Source organism: Acromyrmex echinatior, chromosome 3, assembly GCF_024713525.1.
Source record: "Acromyrmex echinatior isolate Ae372 chromosome 3, ASM2471352v2, whole genome shotgun sequence".
NCBI lineage: Eukaryota > Metazoa > Arthropoda > Insecta > Hymenoptera > Formicidae > Acromyrmex > Acromyrmex echinatior.
Window position 1 is genome coordinate 9,150,919 of NC_141854.1, and position 21,351 is coordinate 9,172,269.

Below are 21,351 nucleotides of genomic sequence, written 5' to 3' on the forward strand. Positions count from 1 at the left end.
ATCCTCCACGGAATATTACTGTATCGCATTTGTTTACAGTGCACGCGCCACAGTATTTTACAGCGGTGACCCTCTCATTAGCGAAGCGAAATTAGCCGGATTCGATTATCTTCCGCGACGCAATAGCGGAAGCGCATGGTGCATTGTCATCGAAGGGCACTTCATTTTTATGCGTACGGGCGACATTTCGTTCGATCACTTTTAACGATCGGTAATCAATCCGAACCGGACGATTTCGCAGTTTTGACTTCCGGGATCGCAACCTGGATCAAACTGTCTGGCTGTCGCTCTCTACCCTCCGCGTCCGCCGCGTCGCGTCGTCCGACCGACCGACCAACCGGCCAGCCTGCGTAGACAAGGGGACAGATAAAATCGGTATTACGTTTAGGGACACGCACGTGCAAACCTATTAACGAACGCACGCTCACGCGTCCGAGCGCGCGCGGGCGCGCTATAATTCACATGGGAAACACACGCGCACAGGAACACCGACGATCGCTGTGATTTACGTGCCGCTACGATACTACCTCCAACTCTCCCCCTATCTGAATTTCGTGCCATCCTATTAACCTCTGCACCGGCACGTTGCTATGAAATTTTGGAAAATGACTCGACTTCCTGATATATCCTCTATGTACTACGACGGAAATAATTCTCAACTCTATCCTCAAGTTTCAATGGAATTTTCATAATTTTGATTCAATGATACAGTAATATTAGTTTGATAAAATATTACACTAGCACGATAGTTGTACTTCTACAGAATTAAAACATGTGTGTGTATGTGTGTCAAATAATCTATTTTGTATTAATTTTTTATACATACATGTGTATATAAATATTTCATGACATGATTGATGATCAGAATTAATTCATAAAATAAATAGAATAAATTCATGAGTTTTCCTAGACAACACGCATGTCCAAAAACGAGGCATAAGATGTCTAAAAGATGTCTTAAAGACATTTTTCTTTTAAAAGATGTCTTAATGATGTCAAAAAAAAAAGTATTTGAACTTTTCGTTGTTTAGGTCCAGTTTTCTGAGTTCTCATATTGTGTGTCGATATATTTCTAAAATAATTTTCTAAAAATTTTAATATACTATTTTAATATACTATTTTAATATAATTGATGCATTATATTTAAACTATTTCTTTATCACAAAAATTTCCAACATATATAACTAAAAGCTGAAAGATCATTACTTACTAATTATTACACACAAACTTATGCTATCGCGTGTCCTTTTATGTTTAAAACTAAAGAGGTCGACATCTATTATTTTGAAAAGTATGTCGCGATCTAAATTTCGCAAATTTTGCTTTATTACAATTTTAAATATTAAATTCATATAAATTTTAATCACAATTTTTATATTTAATCTAAATTTAGCGTACATCATTTACTAAAATAAAAAAATTTATATAACATAACTATTTAAAATTAATACATACCTATAAATAACTTTTAAATAACTTATAATATAATCTTTAAATAATTTTGAATACATATCAATATAAATAAATCAACTAAAAGCTAAAATAAATTTAAACATTATTGAAATATATTTTTTAATTGTATTTAATGTAAAATTTTCACATAATTAAACTTTTATTATATTATAATTTTATAATATACAATTTCTCTGATAATATCAAAAATTCTTCATAAATGAAAATTCAATTAATTTTGATTAAATGCAGCGGTTCTAAATATAGTTTTTTTTCGTTCTGGGATCACTTTATATCTATTATGGTTACAATAAAAAATTAATATTATACTCGCTCTATTCTCAAGTCTCGACGGAAGTTCCAAGCTAGAACAAGAAAGAGCTCACCTAGGCAGTTATCCTGCGCGAACGCGGAAGCGTTTTAACGAGCTCGTTTCGGCTAGGCGCGGACGTTAACGATATTTTAATTGATAAAATTTTGCAGACGCCGGTAGGCGGCCATAGCGGGGACACAAATTTCCAATTTTCTCTGTCGCGAGATGGCGAAAAAGTTTAATTGCCGGCATCCCGCCGGCGCTGCTCGCGCGGAACTTTTTAAAGCATTTCCGGTCGACTTGGACGGTCGCTTTTTGCCGACTCTCTTGAGGAAAATTGGACAAAAACTGAGATTTTCTCAATAAACGAGAGGATATTGGTTTAAAAAGGTTTTTTTATAAAATACAATATGTGCTAAAATTTTATTACGTACACACAAAGTCATAAGTACTTTAATGCTTGAACTTACATTGAAATCTTTTTAAAGCACGACGTACTACTTAATAAAAAGTTTACGTTTCTAATTGGTTGTCAGAGAAACATTATTGCTATTTTTTTTAATATTATTCATTATATGTACATATAAAATTTGTTATTACTTATTATGTGTATTTTGTATACTACATATTATTTATATATATATAATCGTCAAACATTGATGTATTACAACTACAAAATTTACTTTCAGCTATTTCGAAACAACATCTCGAATAACCAACAGTCGCGAGTCGCAAATATTTAAATATAAAGCACATATCCCGAATATGTCACAATATTCCAAGGTAGGAATTTTCAAACTTATATAGATCGCGACCTACTTTTTCAAACGATAAACATCTACGACCAACTTAACTTCAGTGAAAATAAAAAAGCGGAACGAGGATTAAATTAATTAACACTTATTTGTATCATTTTATTTATATTATTTTTACTTTTTCTGCTTTTTTATTTTTTATTAAATATAATTTTGAAAATATCAAAATAATTTATTTATAAAACATAAAAAGTTTTAAAGCGAACATATATATATGTACGTTCATGTAAACTTCACAGAACAGGGATTTCCAAATGATTGCAATTGCGATCCTTTTTTTAAAATGGCAAATATTCGCGTCGTCTATAAAATTTTAATAAATCTGAAAAAGTGTATAGAGCTATATATATAAAGTAATTATTTATTTAGAACATTTTAGTCCTCCTATGTTTTAATTTTTTATTAAATGTAATATTATAAATCTATTTTTCAGACACATAATATGTAAAAAATGTTTCTATTTCCTATTTTTGTTGACAGTTTTAATATCAACTCAATACAAGAGATTTTTAGACATAGGAATTTGATAATATTAATTTATTTTAAATTTTGATTTCAATGTTAACAAGTTGGATAAATTAACAATTTAATTTTACACATATACGAAATCGAAAAAACACGTTTGAATGTACATACAACTATGCGAAGAAATGAAATTGCACAAAAAGAATTTTCTCTTAGAATTTACTTTGAAAATATGTTAATTTTGGCCCAATAAAATATTAAAAAATTTTTACTATGCACTTTAGTAAAATTAATCAAACTTATTTTATATTTTATTGTAGTTTTATTAATGAATATGAGAGAGAATTAAATATGATTCTTTAAATGTACAGTGTTGTCCTACGATACCATACTTTCAAAGTAAACTCTAAGAAAAAAATTCTTTCCATGTAAATTCTAAGAACGAAATGTAATATTCTAAACTTTTACCACCAGCCACCTATACTTTGGAAACCTATTCTAACAATATTTATGATTCTATGCACATATGTATCTATTCCATACAAGACACGAGTATTGTCTGTACAGTTTTATGTCTATAATCATTAATTTTAGAAAAGCGTTAGCGTAAGCATGTTCTCGATAACCTCTTCGTGGAATCGATGCAGCATAGTCGGTTTACGCCCAACGAGTGTAAATTACAACCAACGAGCGGTATTTACTTCCTACATGAAGTGTAGATGTTCCACTAGCCGCATTCGTACTAAGCGTGTTTTATGGAGTCGATCTTGGTTGTTGTTACGCTGATTCCTCGGTCGTAATCGCTGCCGATCTTCGCGCGATCGAGAAGTTATCCGCTCGTTTCGCCGAAGAAGAGGTCGAGCCTGCTAGGTGAGTTGTCGATTCAGGAAGCTTCGTCGCCGATGTAATACTATCGGACAAGAGAACGCCTGGATACCGCATCGTCCGTTATTTGCTTTTAAGGTAGTGGACGAGAACACACGCTTGTATATTTTCTCATAGATTCTTTATACCAACTGAATGTGAACGATTCTCAAAAATACCTTGCAGGATCTATGCTTAGAAGTCACGCTGAGAAGTACATATTTCAAATCGTTTTGATTTACTTTGCATATTGTATATTTTCTGTCGTTATTCTCTCAAGAAACCGTCAGATCGTAAAGATCTTTAATTCCCAGAATATATTGTATCAATAATTGCGATATTCGCACGATTTTCTAGTGAGAAATGATCGTCTATTTTATTTCGACATCGATTTGACGTCTATTCGACATTAAATTGACAGTCTTTCTGGTTTATTGGTGTATACAGTATCTCTTGAAGTTATTGCCTTCTGCAAAAATCCAAGAAAATAATTGTAAAGATTTAGAAATATTTGAAAACATGCTAGTCCATAGATAAAACGCTCCATAAATTAAAATTAATTTACGATCTGCTTGTGTTTAAACGCATACACCGATTACTATTAATTAATCGTTATGTTGTACTCACAATAGATAAATTCCTAATTCTTATAATTTAGAAAATTTTATACTGTTACTTTATTACGTTTCCAAAAATAAATGCATACTCTCGATAGAGAACTTTAGTACACTATTTACAGCATTTACAAGCAGAAAATAATAATGTTATGGGTAGAGGAAGTAGGTCGCCGAAATCAATATATCATTTTATTTTTGGACAATATATCTTAAACAAACGTTAAAAATAAAATTTTAGGAAGATAAATACAAACTACAAAGTATCTTCTATTAAATTATATAGTAGTTTTTATATATAATACTGTTTGCAATTTTGCAATAATTAACTTTTTCAAGATAAGCAAAAATAAGCGTTTGACAAAATGGGCTCTAAAACTAACATAGGCAATAATGTCACATACTATTTCTATTCTTTTTCTTTCACAGGAATCATCCGTACAAAATACCGTATAAAATACCTACAAATGAATGTATATAAGATTTTCTAGAATCTTTTCATTCCAATATAAAACGTTTTTTGATGATTTATATTTTATACTGTTTTGTAAGATACAAACATGTAACATATACAATAGTTTCTTTTTAAGGATTTTCTTAAATACACAATTGTGTGTCTTTGACTCTGATTAAACTATTTGACACTGTAAAAATTAAATTAGCTTATGATCTGTCAGATCAATGATGAGATATTTATACAAGGGTCAGATATTTTTAAAATTTATCTAAATACAGATATAGATACACATATTAAGATGTATAGTATAGATACAGAAATTAAATACTTTGAAAAATATCTTCAGATACATTTCAGTTACTCTTAAATTAATTTTATTGCAATAATGGTAATGTGTAAAAAATGTACTAGTTATTAAATGAATCATTCATTTATTCATTTTTATTATATTTATATGTTATAGATAATTGAAAAAACTTATAATTATAAAATGATTTAGGATAGGAATTATAAGATGATATTATTCATCATAGGTTTACAAATTAAAAATGCTTCAAGCATTGTGTTTCCAGCTTAACTATACATACGTTAGAATTCCATAATCTAAGATCACTGGCTATGTTCAGCAGAAAAAGCAGCTGTGTAACTGTAAATTTTTTTATAATAAATTACCATTGTAACTATAAATTTTTAATATAATTGATTTGCATTTAGATCCTGTGAGAAACTAAGGGAAAGGTCAATCATGTTATAAAATTTTGCAATAGCAAAACTGTTTTTTTTTCTGCAGAATAGAATCAATCGACAATCACACATAAAATAGAATTATGACTATGCTGATGTGTATGAAATGTGTCTGAAAAATGCATCTGAAAATCAATTCAGATACTGTGTTTTTTTATCTAGATACATGTATAGAGATACTATCTAATACTAGGTCTGTTTTATCAATAGGTATACTGATTTACGTTACGTGTCAATTTTATATTTAAAACTATACTGTAAAAAAATAAGAAAGAAAGAAATATTAAAAAATTGATTTAGGAGACTACAAACATGTAAAATAATGTAAAATTATCACTAATATAATATACACATTATTTAAACTACGCAATTTGCAAAATAATGTTGTAAGAATTTTATATTCGCACTTGTAGAATTCTTTTCTAGCTAATTTTATATAGAAACAAGCCACAAATATATGAACTATGAATTTTTACTTTAATATTCTAAACAAATCTTGGTTTTTTATCAGTATTAATAAAGTGTAATAAGTAATTTTCAAGAAATAAGGGAACGTCTTTTTAGGAGACTTACATTATTATAATATATCAGTATCAGTGACTTTCCTGCAATATTAAAACTCGATTGCACCAATGTTATTTTGATTTTAAGCAAGTTTAAAACTATCTCTTTCTTTCTTCCTTTCTCTTTCTCTTAAGGCTTGAAAGAGAGAGAGAGAGAGAGAGAGAGAGAGAGAGAGAGAGAGAGAGAGAGAGAGAGAGCACTATATTCACATATCAGTCGAGCTTTTTTCCATCAAAATCGATAAATATTCAATAAAAAATTAAAAAATTTGTTTCATCTCACTAAAAGAATTTCGATAAAGTCTGCGATCCACTTATAATTAACACTGCAAATTTTTCGAAGCATTCTTTGATTGGTCAATTCATAAAATTCTTTCTTCTAATTGGTCAGTATTTGATCAACCGAACGAAGTATTTGAACCGTTAAGGTGGATTGCACCTAAGTCAGTAGGGAAGGTCGAACGAGTAATCAAATCTCTCCCCGTCCCCTCTCACCCTGATTTGCGTGCAAATTGCTCGGTCATAATACAACTCGTCGGCGCAAAGCAAAAGGAATAGCGTCACGCGCGTTACCGTTGTACTTCCGGCTGTAGCGGAACTGGAGCGGGGCGCAGGCATTGAGGCACGTGGTCGCGAATTCTCTCCCTTTTCATCGATGCAACTGGCAACGGCGGCAACGGCGGCAACGTGAGCGAAGGTCGCTGTGGAGAAAAGGAGAAAGCGCGCGCGCGCGCGCGCGGTGGTTGAATAAGGTCGAATAAGGGCGGGAGCGTAGCGTGCAGCTGCGCGCGCATACCAGAGTCATGCTGCCGGTCGACGCGTGGTCGGTCGTGACGACGGCTCGACATTAGTAACGCCGAAGCCTTCGAACGGGAGAGTTCTATTCGACGAGCGTTCGAGCAACGGGACAAACGACTCTCCGTTTACTTAGTCTCTTTTGAGTCTCTCTTATTTGGCGCATACTTCACTACACTCGGATTTCGACTCTCCGTTCGCGATCGCTTTGGTTCGTGTCGCGAAATGATATCAATTTGATTGATTCAAGTGCGTTTCTCGAGAAACATTCGGAAGACTTTGTGGAAGATTTGATACTTGTGTGATTTCTTGTGATAATCGACAACGTATTTATTTCGAAAAAAAATTCGATTAACGAGAACCGTTACAGATTTCTCATCATGAGGGCGTTTGTATTCGTGCTCATTGTGACGATCGCGACGGTTGTCGTTTCGGAACCGGACGACCTGACGAAATCGCGATTGAGGATCTTCAAGTGTTGTCGATATGGCGAAGAACTAATTAATGATGACGCGAACAGCAACGCGTTGCCGCGTTGCGTGCCGACGAAGAATAAGTGGAAAACTTTCATTTTCTCGGTTGATGATGGAGTTATCCTTGATGAACCTCCCGCTAATTGGTACATTATCGATGATCAACGACCGAAATGTGACAACCGCTCGGAATTAGTTTACGTACCGAACCGGCATACGAATCCGTTCGTCATGTTCATAAACGGCAAAGTGGTGCTCGAGTACAGTCAAGCCACTAAAGGTCCCTACATTCCTCCCAGTCACTATTGTTCCGATACGAACGCCCTGCTTGTGTGCATGCCGAAAAAATCGGCAGGCAATCATGCCGCAGCAACTATGAGGCCACGAGTGCGACGTTGTTGTGGCGAGAACGCTAGTTTCCACGAAGGCGGGTAAGTTCTCGTAATAATTTCTCAATGCGTTACATTGCTGGTGACCTGTCGGATTAGGTCGATTGGTCGATCCAAATAATACAATGATTTGGGTTAGTAGAGGATAATTCAGGTAGAAATATCCGGTATTATTCTTTTCTGCTTTTTACAGGAAACTCTTATAACGGAATTTAATCTTTGAAGGACAAGTTTTTACTTGCTTCATCAACTTTAGTAAATTGTCCATTGCTTTATCCACTTTAGTAAGTTGGAATAATATAACATAAAAAATTCAGTATATATATATATTTGACAAAATTGTTCATGGCCAGACTTTGTTATAGACAGAGTTTGTAATTTTTACCATTGTAGATCAACTTTTATCTCAATTCAACTTTTTTTTATTTTTTATCTTCCTCTAAATTCTTCTTCTAAAAATTAGAAGTTCACAGCGTTTAAGAATTATTTTATTTTTGTTGTTTATCAATTGTTAAACCAGGACAAATGTTTACATGTTATGAGTGCGAATTGGATCGCGTTCTTGCGCGGTTCATCATTTCTCTTTTTCTTTTCACGTTGAAGAATAAAAGAGAAATGACGAACTATGCAAAAAGTTCAACTAATCTCTAAAGAGAACACAGACTTGATATTTTCCTGAGATGTAGATCATTTAAAATTACAAATATTGTTAATAAGAAAATAAAATTTTTATTGATATCTATCATTTTATTTTCTATTGAAAAATTAGGAGAATATATGTTGTAAATTAGAAGAAAAATTATAAATGTTACACGAATTTTTTTGGATTATATAATTTATATAATTACATTTTTAAAAAATAGATATTGAAAAAGATTTGCTGGCAAGTTAAAAAACATTAGATGTCAAATAAATCAAGCATTAATTTTCGGCCCAAATCTTTTCTCTTATTTTCAAAAGTTATAAGAAATTGATCTAAATGTTGTCCTAGAACTCAAAAACCAAAAAAGAAGTATATAATTATAAGTTAACTAATATCTAATTATATTTTATAATAATAAAAGTCGACATAAAATGTCCTAATTAAAAAATAATATATATAAAATTTATAGTAAAAAATTTACAAAATACGAATATAATATTTATTTAGAAACTAACTTACCGTATAAACGAATCTAATTCCAGATAAAAATGATTTTAATATATTGAAAACCGATAAGTTAAATAATTCGAGTTGGAATATTAATAATATTTCAAAAAATCTAAATGTAAGTAATATGATACAATGAAATTGTATCAGTAATATGATACAATAAAATAGTTTCTTATCTATGTAAATTCTTTCGTTTCTTATCTAAATATTATTACGGAATAAATATTTCGTTGTATAATTTACCTCTCTGATGAAACAGTAACGGATTTTATAAGTCTTCGACTTAACCATTGGTAGCTATTTATTTATCAAGTAACGTTTGAGTTGAAATCCGTTAAATATACGTATAGAGCGACCTTGACGGTTACATTCGTCCGGTTTGTATTCGAGAATGTTAACGTTGCGTGCATAAGGCAGTTTCTCGGCGAATTCTAGCATATCAAAATAAATGAATACGCAATATCACACTAGTTTTATAATAAAAACTAAATTGAAACTGACATATGACTACCAATGATATAGAAGTAAGATATTTATCAATTTTTTATGTACGTGTGTTTGTATATGTGTGTGTGTGTGTGTGTGTGTGTGTGTGTGTGTGTGTGTGTGTGAGAGAGAGAGAGAGAAAGAGAGAGAGAGAGAGAGAGAGAGAGAAAATACTCTCTAAATTTCTTGGAATAAAATCTCATTGCAAAAATGAAATACTGTCATTATTTTAAAAAAGTAAAAAATTTGCACTCTTACACAATGAGTGACAGATTTTTACTCTTTTTTTTTGGAGTAAAATTCATTTCAAAGGAAAGAAAACTTATTCATTTTTTTAAAATGAATTTTACTCCAAAAGTGAAATCTCATTCCAAAAAAAAGTATGAAAATTTATCACTTATTCAAGAATGCACATATTTTTCACTCTTTTTTTATAGTGGCAGTATTTTAACTCTTTTGGAGTGAGATTTCACTCCAAGAAATTTAGTGTAAAAAAAAATTAAAAAATAAGAATGAATTCTCTAACAGTAAAGAAAACTTGTGCTGTTGAGTTTCATGTTTTTTGCTGCTGACTATTTTTGAAATAATTGATATTATTAGCATTTTGTTTTTCAATTCTTATCTTTTTCTAGTTTCTTTATCTTTTCATTTTTTAACTTTATTTCTATTTTTATTTTTGTAACTCTATTTTATATATTTGATTTTAATATCTCTTATTCTATTGCTCAGTTTTGTACAGTTTTTAGCGTTGGATTCAATTTTAAAACGTTTAATAAATAACTATCTATTTATCTACCTACCTACCTCTCTGTTACTTAGAAAACATCCAGTAAATCTATATTATATAATTAATAATAGTGACTTTTATTTAATTATTAAACATTTCTGCAAACTAAAGAAACATTCGTAAAAGAGACAACAAAAGAGTGTACGCTCGAATGCCTCTACTATTTCTCATTGTAACGAATGGCTCTATGACAAATATTTTTTATATTTAACAGAAATACCTGCGTAAACCTGGAAGAAACTGCGGATGCACCGCCCTTACTTCCGAACGCGTCGTCCGCCATCGAAATCGTGTTCGGATTTCCTAACTGCCCAAAATCCGACAATTTCACGATCGTCGGAAATGCAATGGACTCTGAGATGCATCCCGACGGCAGCTTAGAGATAAATGGGGCCGTTTTACCTAGCGGTCAGTTCTGCGTTGAAAGGATTAAGGAACTCAATCAGATCGCCAAGGTGTTCGCCTGTCCTGAGCATGCACCACAAAGGTTAGTGCGAGATTGAAATCGATGATATATTTTCGTTCTCACACTTTTTTATGCAATGTTACAGAATAATGATAAACAAATAATAATAAAAAATTTATGTTATTTTAGCGTCTACACACGTTAAGATAACATCATGATATTGCTTCGTAATTATCATGTTATTTGAAACCTATAAAGATACAAAAATGTTCAAAGATAGATAAAAAGTCGTGGGTAAGGGATTTTTATTTTTTATTACTTTTACTCGGATTTGGAAAATGTTATTCAATTTTGATACATAATTCAGTTGTTTTTTTTTTCAATACGTTATAACATTATTATTTAAGTATTGTTGAATATATTGATATCGATCCTGCCTGAATCTAATTATCCTAATGGAAAACTATAATATTATTTTGTTATAATTTTCTTTTTTTATAGTATTATTTTCTAACAGATTTTTATCTCCATCGGCCTTGAAATTTTGCACTTTTCATCAACAATATGGGGTTTTGAGCAGTGGGGTCCACAGCAGATTTTTTTTATTGTTCCGAACTAAATAAAAACCTGTAAAAAATTTTGTACACTTATAAACATTATTAACAAAAATAACAATTAAGATCTAGGTCTCCAACAATAAACGACTATGAAGTTCTTTGGACAACAATTTAACGATGATTCATTAACTGTATTCGTCTATCTTTTTATAACGATTTAATTTGACTCCAAAAAATGTTATTGATGCACTGAAAAGGATCGAATCTTATAATCAAAACGTAATTGATGATTAACATTTATTATATATTTTATTACACACATACAACTATATCAGCTCTCATTGGCATTATACTCCTTTATTGATATAACAAAAATAAGTTTTTACCATAAGAGAAGTCGTATTATATTTTGCTTAATTTTTACAAATTCAAATTTGAATAAGAAAATTGAAAAAACGGATAAAAATTTGTAATTTTATATAAAATATTTTATGTAAAATCATTTTTATAAAATAAAATTTTGTTTATTTTTATAAAATAAATATACAAAAAATCAAAATATTATATGGCACCCCTCTCACAATATTTCGCTCCTCTTACACTTTGGCTTACCACACAAGTTACAGCAATAGTTTTCTTATAATTTCTCAAGTTGCATTTATTTATCAAGTCTTTCTTTTTTAATTATGAGTATTTCGTGAATCTTGTATTTAATATATTTTTGTAAAAGTTGATTTTGTAGTTGAGATCTGAAAAGAGGCTATATCAAATCAAAACCAAATTCTTTACAAAATTCGATGATTTAAAGTAAATAGTATAGCTGTTCTCAAATTAAATAATATTACAGAATTAACAATAACTTGGTCGAGTATACCAAAATAGTCATAATATCCATCTCATAATGAGTAAAGTTATAATGAAGTAATACAAATTATTAAGTAAGCAACGATACATGCATATATCTAAACCAAGCATATCCATACTGACTGGCGATTGACTCGGCACTTACACGTTATAAGCTTCATTCTATCTTTATCATTCATTACTTATAGAAGAAAGATAGAATGAAGTTTGAACATTTAAACCGAATGCAGTTATTCACTTCCATTCATTTCTAAAAAGCGTGAAATTAACAATAAAACACGTAGACTAAGCATTCTATTTTTGGCGTGAATCTAACCATTTGACAAAGAAACAGTACGAAGAGGTGTGTTCTGATTCCCATCTGGATGCTCCTCAGTCATGTCATCCTTGTTTAACATTCGGTATATAAGGATGATATGACATCCGGCTTTAGCTGAGAATCCGAATATGCCCAAGAAAGGCTTTATGCATGTTTTCTTTTCCTCCAAATAATCAACGTTAATTGAAAAGAGAGAAACATACGCATATATTTTCTTTTTTCAATGCTGAGGCAAGAAAAAGAAAAATACATAAAGAATATATAAAGCTCTTGTCGCACACTCTGTTAATATGGCAACTTTAGGCTTTTTATGGAAAACTTAAAACTTTTTTCTATATTGAAAAGCATTCGATCTTTGACATGAACCTAATTAGTAGTTGACCATGTTTTCTAGGGACAAAAAGATAGGTTGATCTGAGTTCTCTATAGTTTGCTATTCAGTGGTTGAAGACTAAGTAAAGTTGAAACGTCCAATGCTTTGTATATTAGTGAAAAAGTTTCACGTCATGGAGTCATGTAACTTTTCCCCTATGACGGAAACGTGACAAGTGACATTTTTGTATGTATATGTATATGTTTTACACACACACACACACACACACACACACACACACACATACACGTACTATTTAAAAATTTTCATTTTTCACGTTTCAGCTCTAGAAAAAAAAGTTATATGGCTTTGATACCTAGTGATCGAACATTTGATCTAGATATATATGTCGTATAGGTTTTATCACAAGATGTCAATGCTAGGGAATAACATATGGCCATGCGTTAGCCAATCAACGTTTAAGTCTTTATGGAAAATGTCTAAATCGAAGAGACAATAGAAATTGCATGTCTATTATATTAACGCACTAATTACCGTGTAGACTCTTACTTCTCTCAATTTGTAGTATTTTAATTTGTTAAATATTGAGGAGTCTGATTCTATTATATTTACTTTACGGAAAAGTTAAATACTGATTAGCCAAGATGTAGCTCACGCATTATTCTGTAACATTGACGTATCCTATAATAATTTTTATATAGCAATAATTTTTATATAGCTTGTCAAAGATGTCTTGTGTCTTCTTTGTTAGGATAATTGAATCTAATTATAAAATAATACCATTTCCGGTTTACCACTCTATTTTACGGTCTGCAATTTGTGTTGAAAGCATAAACATCTTTTAATCGTTCTTACAATCATGCGATCTTAATGATACTAAGTTATTTTAGAAGGAGGAATTGAATCTATTTATTTTCTTAAAAATGATCATCGAAATACATCGACTGTACCTCCAAGTTGGTTGATGAAAGGGTATAAGGGTATCGTAAATGAAATAGATTCTTATCTAACATTCTTTGAAATCGGTAATAAATATTAATTTTTTTCTGTAGTACGTTGCACTATTAAAATATATTCCACGCGCGCGCTGTTCCGATCGATATCAAGCGTAAATCGCAGGAAGTTAAACATCGATCTCTCAATTATGCAAAACTAATTCTCTGTTCTTCTTCTTATTCGCTCGATCATCGTTCATTCGTACCGCGTAATGAAGAATGAAGTCGACTCGCGGCCGGTTCCGGCGGTCAAGTTATCCGACCCACTTTAAGGCACTCCAAGCACGATCCGACTTTTTGCCCCGTTAAGTATCGCCTGCTCCGATCTGAATTTATCGTACGACTTAATTGCGCGTTCGATGTTAGGTAGCTGGAGCGAGGGATAAACGGTTTCCCGCTTCTACGTCGTTCTTGGGACACGTAGAGGAAATAGTCTCAGTTCGCCTCACTTTCATTGCTCCTCGACAGGTATTTTCTAGGTCGCGTGTGTCCGAGGTCTCACGTCATCCGAGATTCCATTAAAATGTTCTCACAACAGTCACAACTCAATACCGCATTTCCGCGCACAGGAGCGATGAGCGATATAAACGCTTCAGCTCACGGAAAATTGCGTAAGGAAAATGGCATTGCGAGGTTTTTTTCTCATCCCGTTCTTTCTTAGAATTTCAACATAATTGAAGATCTGATCTTTCCTATCTAGAATGTCTTAAAAAATAATCCCATAAAGTTGAGTCTAATTTGAAGATATAAAGAAGTGCTGATATTACATTTTTATTATAAAAATGAAAAGCGACATTATTTCTTGATAGAGGATTAAGAAGTGTCCAAAGTTTTTCTACTTAGAAAGAAATGCGAAATTGTTACGAGTCTTCGTACAAGCGTTGTTATAAGTAACCAAATACGACCTAATTTCGCTTTACATAACAATCCAATATGCTAAATGTCAGGTGATTTACAGATCCTGTACGTCATGTAACGTACCTAAGATAGGGTTAGAAGATCTCATTCGTCTAGACAGATACGTCCCGCTAAGACGAAGGACGAACCGTGATGGATTGACGGGTAGACATGCAGGACATCGTTGATAATAAGATCCGAGGTTTCCGTTCGGTACAGACATACAGACGTACAGACGTCGTGTCATGTAGTGTCGCATCGTACATATACAACGAGAGAATTCTCGGCTAGAATGTGTCGCACTACCGGGGATAGTATACCAATGAACCATGTTTATCTCCCGGATTCAAAGTGTCGCCGACGCGGTGTTTAACGAAAATTACTGGGAGAATTTATGGCAAAAGTTTAATCGCCGTTAGGTGCATAAAGTAACATCGAAAATGCGATTAGCGCCGCGCATTTGCGCCCAATGTAGGATCGATTTTGCTGAAAGTTATTCCGTTCGTATTCTATTTGCACTTCTACATATACGTATATGTACATACGGGTCGGCTGACACACAGCATTTTGTTTCCCGTGAAAAATTTACTCACCAACTACTTCAACGAACGGCAATCAATGGAACAAAACGTGGTCGGATGCGATAGACTTTTTTTTTTCATCGCGAATGCTTTCCAAATAGAATCGGTGACTTTTCTCAAAATTGGATAAAATCAATCTTTGACGGTACCTGTATTAAATGCAAGTGTTGCAATGCGATATAATCGAGCAAATTTCAAAGCAATTGTTATCTTTTATTTTACAAAAAGCCAGAAATAAAGCTCAATTTTATTTTGAATTAAACTGTAATTTCTTCATTGAAAAATATTTACTAAATTTTGTTACATATTTCTTTGAATAGTATTAGTATAGTACTAAGTAAATATTTATTTACAGTAAATTTATTTACAGTAAGAACTATTCAAATAAATTTTTAGTAAGATTCATGTTTTTTTCAGTGTTGAAAAAAGAGCTTTATATCGGTGGTTTTATATTCTATTATCGTAAACATATATTTTTTGCAATAGATTTATTATAGAATGTATTTAAATAATGTTTGTGACGCACGTAGATTTTTTATCATACGAAAGTTTTTTCAGTAAACACCAAGTCAAATCTCTTGGAAGTCAAAGATCTTGGAAGAGCTTTCCCCTCAACTTTCACTCGCATTACGTATGTACGAGTGATAGATATGCTAGTTAAAATCACTATAAAAGATTCGAAAACGGATACCGTCCATCCTGATTGTTCTGAATGCGGTCACATCGTGATGTCATTAAATATGATGAAAAATTGTTCCATTCGTGCGCGCGCGAATCTTCTAGGAATCTTAATTAAAAACGGACATAACGATTGTCGATAACGCGGTATTATTTCCGTTATAATCGATCGAATATCTGGCTTACTGCCCATGGTTGGCAGTAAGCCAATCGGTCAATTGCCGATGTGACGCCGATAAAACTGCCTGAATTTAATTAATCCGCCAGCGCGAGAAATAACGAGAAATAGCGCCATAATTTGCCTTTTTCTTTCGCGACTTTTTGTCTGTAGGTAGTGAAAAATATCGACAGGACCGACACCGGAATTTGCATGTTAAATGTATGCTAACCTTCCTTTCTGCCACTACTACTCTGTAAAAAAAGATTCGAAAAGTGAAAAGAGAAAAAAGAGAAATTTATGATAAAAGTATGTACGTGTATACAACGTAAATTATTATTATTTCTTTTTTCGTTAATTGTTATTGCTATTGCATTGTTATCGAATAAATTGTACATTGTGGTATTTTTATTAGTTGTACATTGGATTCGAATATTATCATTAAAATTGTCGACATAAATTACATGTTCATTTAAATCTTCCATTAATGTGTGAATACATATATAAAATCATAGTATCTCACTTAAATGATTTTATTATTATTATTATATATATATTATGTTCACCCGTTGTTTGATGTATAATCGTTGAGCATGACGGAGATTCATTCTACGAAAAATAATAAAGATTTAAAAAGGAAAAAAATAATTATTACAAAGCAGAACAATTTTCTATCTTTCGCCGATTACACGATTGACTCATGAAATTTCATGACTTTCAGATGGAACTTTTAGATCTTTATGCTTTTTACGTTGAATAAGTTTAAATGAAAACTAGTGTCCAAAATAGCGTTCTAAAATCTGCTCGAATTTTTCAGACCTGCGGTGAAAGCGACAGATATCAGATTCACCCTGTATCCCGTGGGTTTCATCATTAGCGCTCTCTTCCTGGCTGCTACTTTAGCGGCCGGTTGTTTATTACCAGCCTCTCATCACGTTCTGCATTGGCGTTGCCAGACTCATCATGTCGCCTGTCTGATGATGGGCGATATTCTCATGGCCATCATTCAGCTTGCTGGGGATTCTCTTCATGGTGCAAGCTGCAAGGCGTTCGGTGAGTATTCATTATTCCCTTGTTAATTTTTTCACTGCCTCCACTTCTTGCCTCTCGAGTGGATTCTAGCAGAAAGCGATATATTTACAGTAATTTCACGGTTTGTCTCGATACTGCAAAATGACACAGAGGCGTTTCTCTACGATATTCAAGTATATTAAAGTTGCAAATTTATTCCATAGCTTTACGTATAGTATTTTTTGATAAATGAACATGTGAAACGTATTATTTAAGATCTTTACAATTTGACGAGTTTTACTTGTTTAAATGTACTTTATATATCGTATATATCGTTATCTGTTGAGTTATCTTGAAGTATCTTGTATTATAATAAATAGGTGTATTATAGATTGGTTCTATATATAATTTAGAAGTGTCTTTAACATGAAACATTATTGAAATATTATTTTCTCATTGCATTCACATACAAGTTCTGCCTTTATGTGCTGCATTTGAATGCCATCCGGTTACTTTTTGCGATCTTCTATAAGATAACGCGCGCGTCCGGAATATTGCTGGAATTCTCCACAATAAACTATATCTAATAGCCGTGTAAACGGAAAAAAATGAACAATTCGCTATTTATCGGAGCGTGGCGATCTGCCAATTCGCTTCTTTTATTAACGTCCATCGGTATAAATCGGAAGCGACGCGACTCGGATTAAACGAAATTGAAAACTAACCGGATCTTCACGTTGAATGAGCGTTGACATATCAAAAAATAATAAGAAGGTTAATGATTTTGTGAAATGAAAATCTGAGCAATAACTATAAAGAGCAATCTACTTTTCCTGGTGACTTAATGCTCTGTTATTTATTTTTTTTCGAATTTTATTTACTTATTTACTTATCAGTCGGTAGGGCTTTCGACTTACGAGGGAACGCGACGTTGATTATCCAACAAATGTCAGCCGATATGACCGAATGCGCAGATGGAATACGCGAATTTGGCCGACGATCGGAGCCGGGCTTTATTTGCCACCCCGTCCCCGAAGCTCAGAGGGTAATTATTCGGATAATCGTAGTAATCCCTCGCAAAGCTCCGCTTCTCTCGTCTCGTTCCGATCGCGAGAATCGATTAGTGCGTACACCCGTGCAAGTCCAGCTTCTCCACGTTGTAATAGCGCACAGTGGCTCTTATTTGCATGAAGAATCGATTACGCAGATTCCACCGGAGCACAGGGATGTTTTTCCTATCGTGATCTGCGTTTAACCATTCGTTCTTACAAATTGGCACAGCTGACCGTGTAGCTGTAGGCCGGAGATCATTATCGCTCGTGTTCTAACCGTGTCTTTTCAAAAATACATTTGAAAAATAAAAATCTCTTTTAGGAATTTGGAAATGTAAATTTATTCAATTTATAAAAATAACAAAATAAAAACTCTAAATACTTTTAGAGAAAAAAGTTATTTAAATGTTAAATAAAGTAGAATTTAATATCGAAAATTTAATATCTATAGAGGAAGATATTAGCTTTTTTTCTACATAAATTTTTAAATGAGGAATTGCTCGGATTGCATGGATTTTTTGTAATATTATTTTTGGAGAATAGGTGCTATATTATGATCACATCAAATAAAAATGAAAACTTTTACAATTTATGTTGAAATAATAGTCGTAACTGGAACCGGTTATATTTAAGGTCGTGGACCTTCCGTCTACGAAAACTGAAGAAAGGAGAAAGTGGAACGTATAGCGGCGAGTGCTGACCCACAATCTCTTTCGTCGATATTCTCGGTTTTTCTCTTTTTCTCGACTCAAAGAGAGTGTTACTTCGCGTAGCGTACTATGAGTGCTCTTCTTATTCGCTGACATATTTAATCGTATCAACTATGATTTCCAACTTTCTCTTATGGATCTTCTTTTAGAATCCGACACTTTACATGCAACGATCTACCATAATAACATTAATTACAAGATTTTATACAAGAGCTTGTAAAGACTATTTCCAGAATAATTTCGATGCTAAGCTCAGATCTGCCATTGAAATATTTTTAGTAGATTCGGTTTTTGAGATATAAGAAAAAACATTTTTTCTACTGCATGATTTAATTTTATCGAAATTGGAAAACAAATTAGAAATGTTGAGTGTTTTATTTTTGTCCTTTACATGACTTTATACCGATTTCACGTATTAGAGCTCAGTAATAGTCGTCTAGAATGTTTTCGTTTCGATATTCCTAATCAATTATCAATTATCAATTATCAATTTCTTTATCAATTATCAAATTCTAATGGAAACGTTTGTCTTACTCATCGTTTATCGCATTCAAATTATTAGGAAAACAATATCTTAAAAAATGCTATACTATATTTTGAAATTGATATGTTATATCTTGAAATTGATATCCTACAGCTTTTAAATTCTAACAGATTTTTTTCTGGCTGATTCGAATTCAATGCCCCAAAATATGTTAAAACAGTTATTTCCCTTTTTACACTAAAAATTATTTCAAATTTATAAACTAGTATAATTTAAGTAATTTAATAACGTAAAAATTCGTACATAGATTATTCAAGAAGTAGAACAAAGAATTAAAACAAATATTAACTATTAATACTATAATTACTCGATACAATGGTAGAGTTAAATTTATCGAGTTATTGTCAACATTCTCTCGATCGATGATTCATCATCAGTTGAATTACTCGCTGGAATGGAGCGAGTATTTCAACATCGGAATTGATTAAATCAAGATAGCTGTTTTTGATGTTGCGTTGTGAGCTCTAATGAGGAATTGGTATCCTCTTCTTTCCTTGCGTGCTTAGACATTTCTAATTCGCAGACGCACGCATTGCGTATCCCATTACGGCAACGCGAATATAGCGGATGTATCACGATACGCGAAGTCATCTCGCGTATAAAGGTAGGAATTCCAGCGACGACGATAACGGTAAGCTGGATTCTTTTTATTGTGAAACACCATCCTTCCCCCTTCCCTGCGCTTATTGTCTCGCGAAAAGCGCGCGAGAAATCGCTCGCTGATGCGTTCGCGACGCGTGCATCGCTCCGACGGCCTTCGACCGGCATCGACCGGAAATCGTCGAAACATGGAATGCGCCACGATGCAATTTTGAAGCATACCGAATTCCGCGGCGGGTTTATGGAACAGAGGGGACGTTCACGCTAGTAACGTTCGCTGCGATGCGAATATGCGATAAATGCAAAATGTTTCGCGCGTCCAGTTGCGCATACTCTTTTTCATTCTCTCTTCGTGTTTTTTACTCGTGTAGTATCGAAATAATCTGATACTATTTCAATATACTATTTCAATAATTTAAAATATCGAATTTTCGTGTATGAAGTTTGCTCAGAAATTTCGTATATATTCTCGTATAAATTATGCTTGATAGTACGAGTAATCGAATATTATTCAGAGAGCCCGGTATATTTAATAAATATAAGAATAAAATTGTGGCAGCTAGCATGTATGAATTGTAAGAGAACAATAGGAAATTTTGTGATATAAAATATGATATCAGACGGTGTGAACGTGGATTGATTTTAACGCTGTCACGTAAATAAATGGAATAGTCTATATTTTGCTCGCTATAGTACAGCGTTTATAATTTCCTTTATATATCAGTATTAAGAATTTAAATATAGTTATTATATAACTTTAATTGCTGTAAAATGTACACAACACATCTTTAAATCATATTCGATATTACAGAACTCGTCTCTTCTTCGCATCTTGAATTTAACATTTATATTGAAATTTCTCGTGTAATATTCACAATTCTGTTGTTATAACATTTTTCGCCGATATCATGGATATTTAACGCACAAATCCGTGCGATCAAATTCCATGATACTAAATATTCCAAATAATGTAATAATCCATGTATTAATCCGAATATTTTGCAAAGCGTGTTTCTCATTAAGTTATTGAACGTTATAATCTTACAAAACATATTTAGATGGAATTGCATCGTGAACGCGATGTAACGCGACCTTCAAATAATAAGCATAACTATATACGAACGTGTTGCGAACGCAACTCCTTTCTAATCCGTCTACGATCATATCACTCGGATGGTTCAACGGTATCGTGTATTACGCGCATTATTGATTTTGTTCTCGTTATTTGAACGATCTACAAAGTGAAAGACATGAGAGAGAATCTTGGTGTATTTAT

General features: G+C 32.6%; 1 protein-coding gene across 1 annotated transcript in view; it reads left to right on the top strand.

Moving 5' to 3' along the window:
* The first annotated feature begins 6,967 nt into the window (after positions 1-6,967).
* mthl1 (adhesion G-protein coupled receptor methuselah-like 1) overlaps positions 6,968-21,351 on the top strand; it is a 171,605-nt gene continuing 157,221 nt past the window's right edge. Inside the window, exons 1-3 of the mRNA XM_011056527.2 lie at positions 6,968-7,986; positions 10,585-10,857; positions 16,976-17,211. Coding sequence (XP_011054829.2) covers positions 7,463-7,986; positions 10,585-10,857; positions 16,976-17,211 — 1,033 coding nt within the window. The 5' untranslated portion in view covers positions 6,968-7,462. The remainder of the gene's footprint in view (positions 7,987-10,584; positions 10,858-16,975; positions 17,212-21,351) is intronic.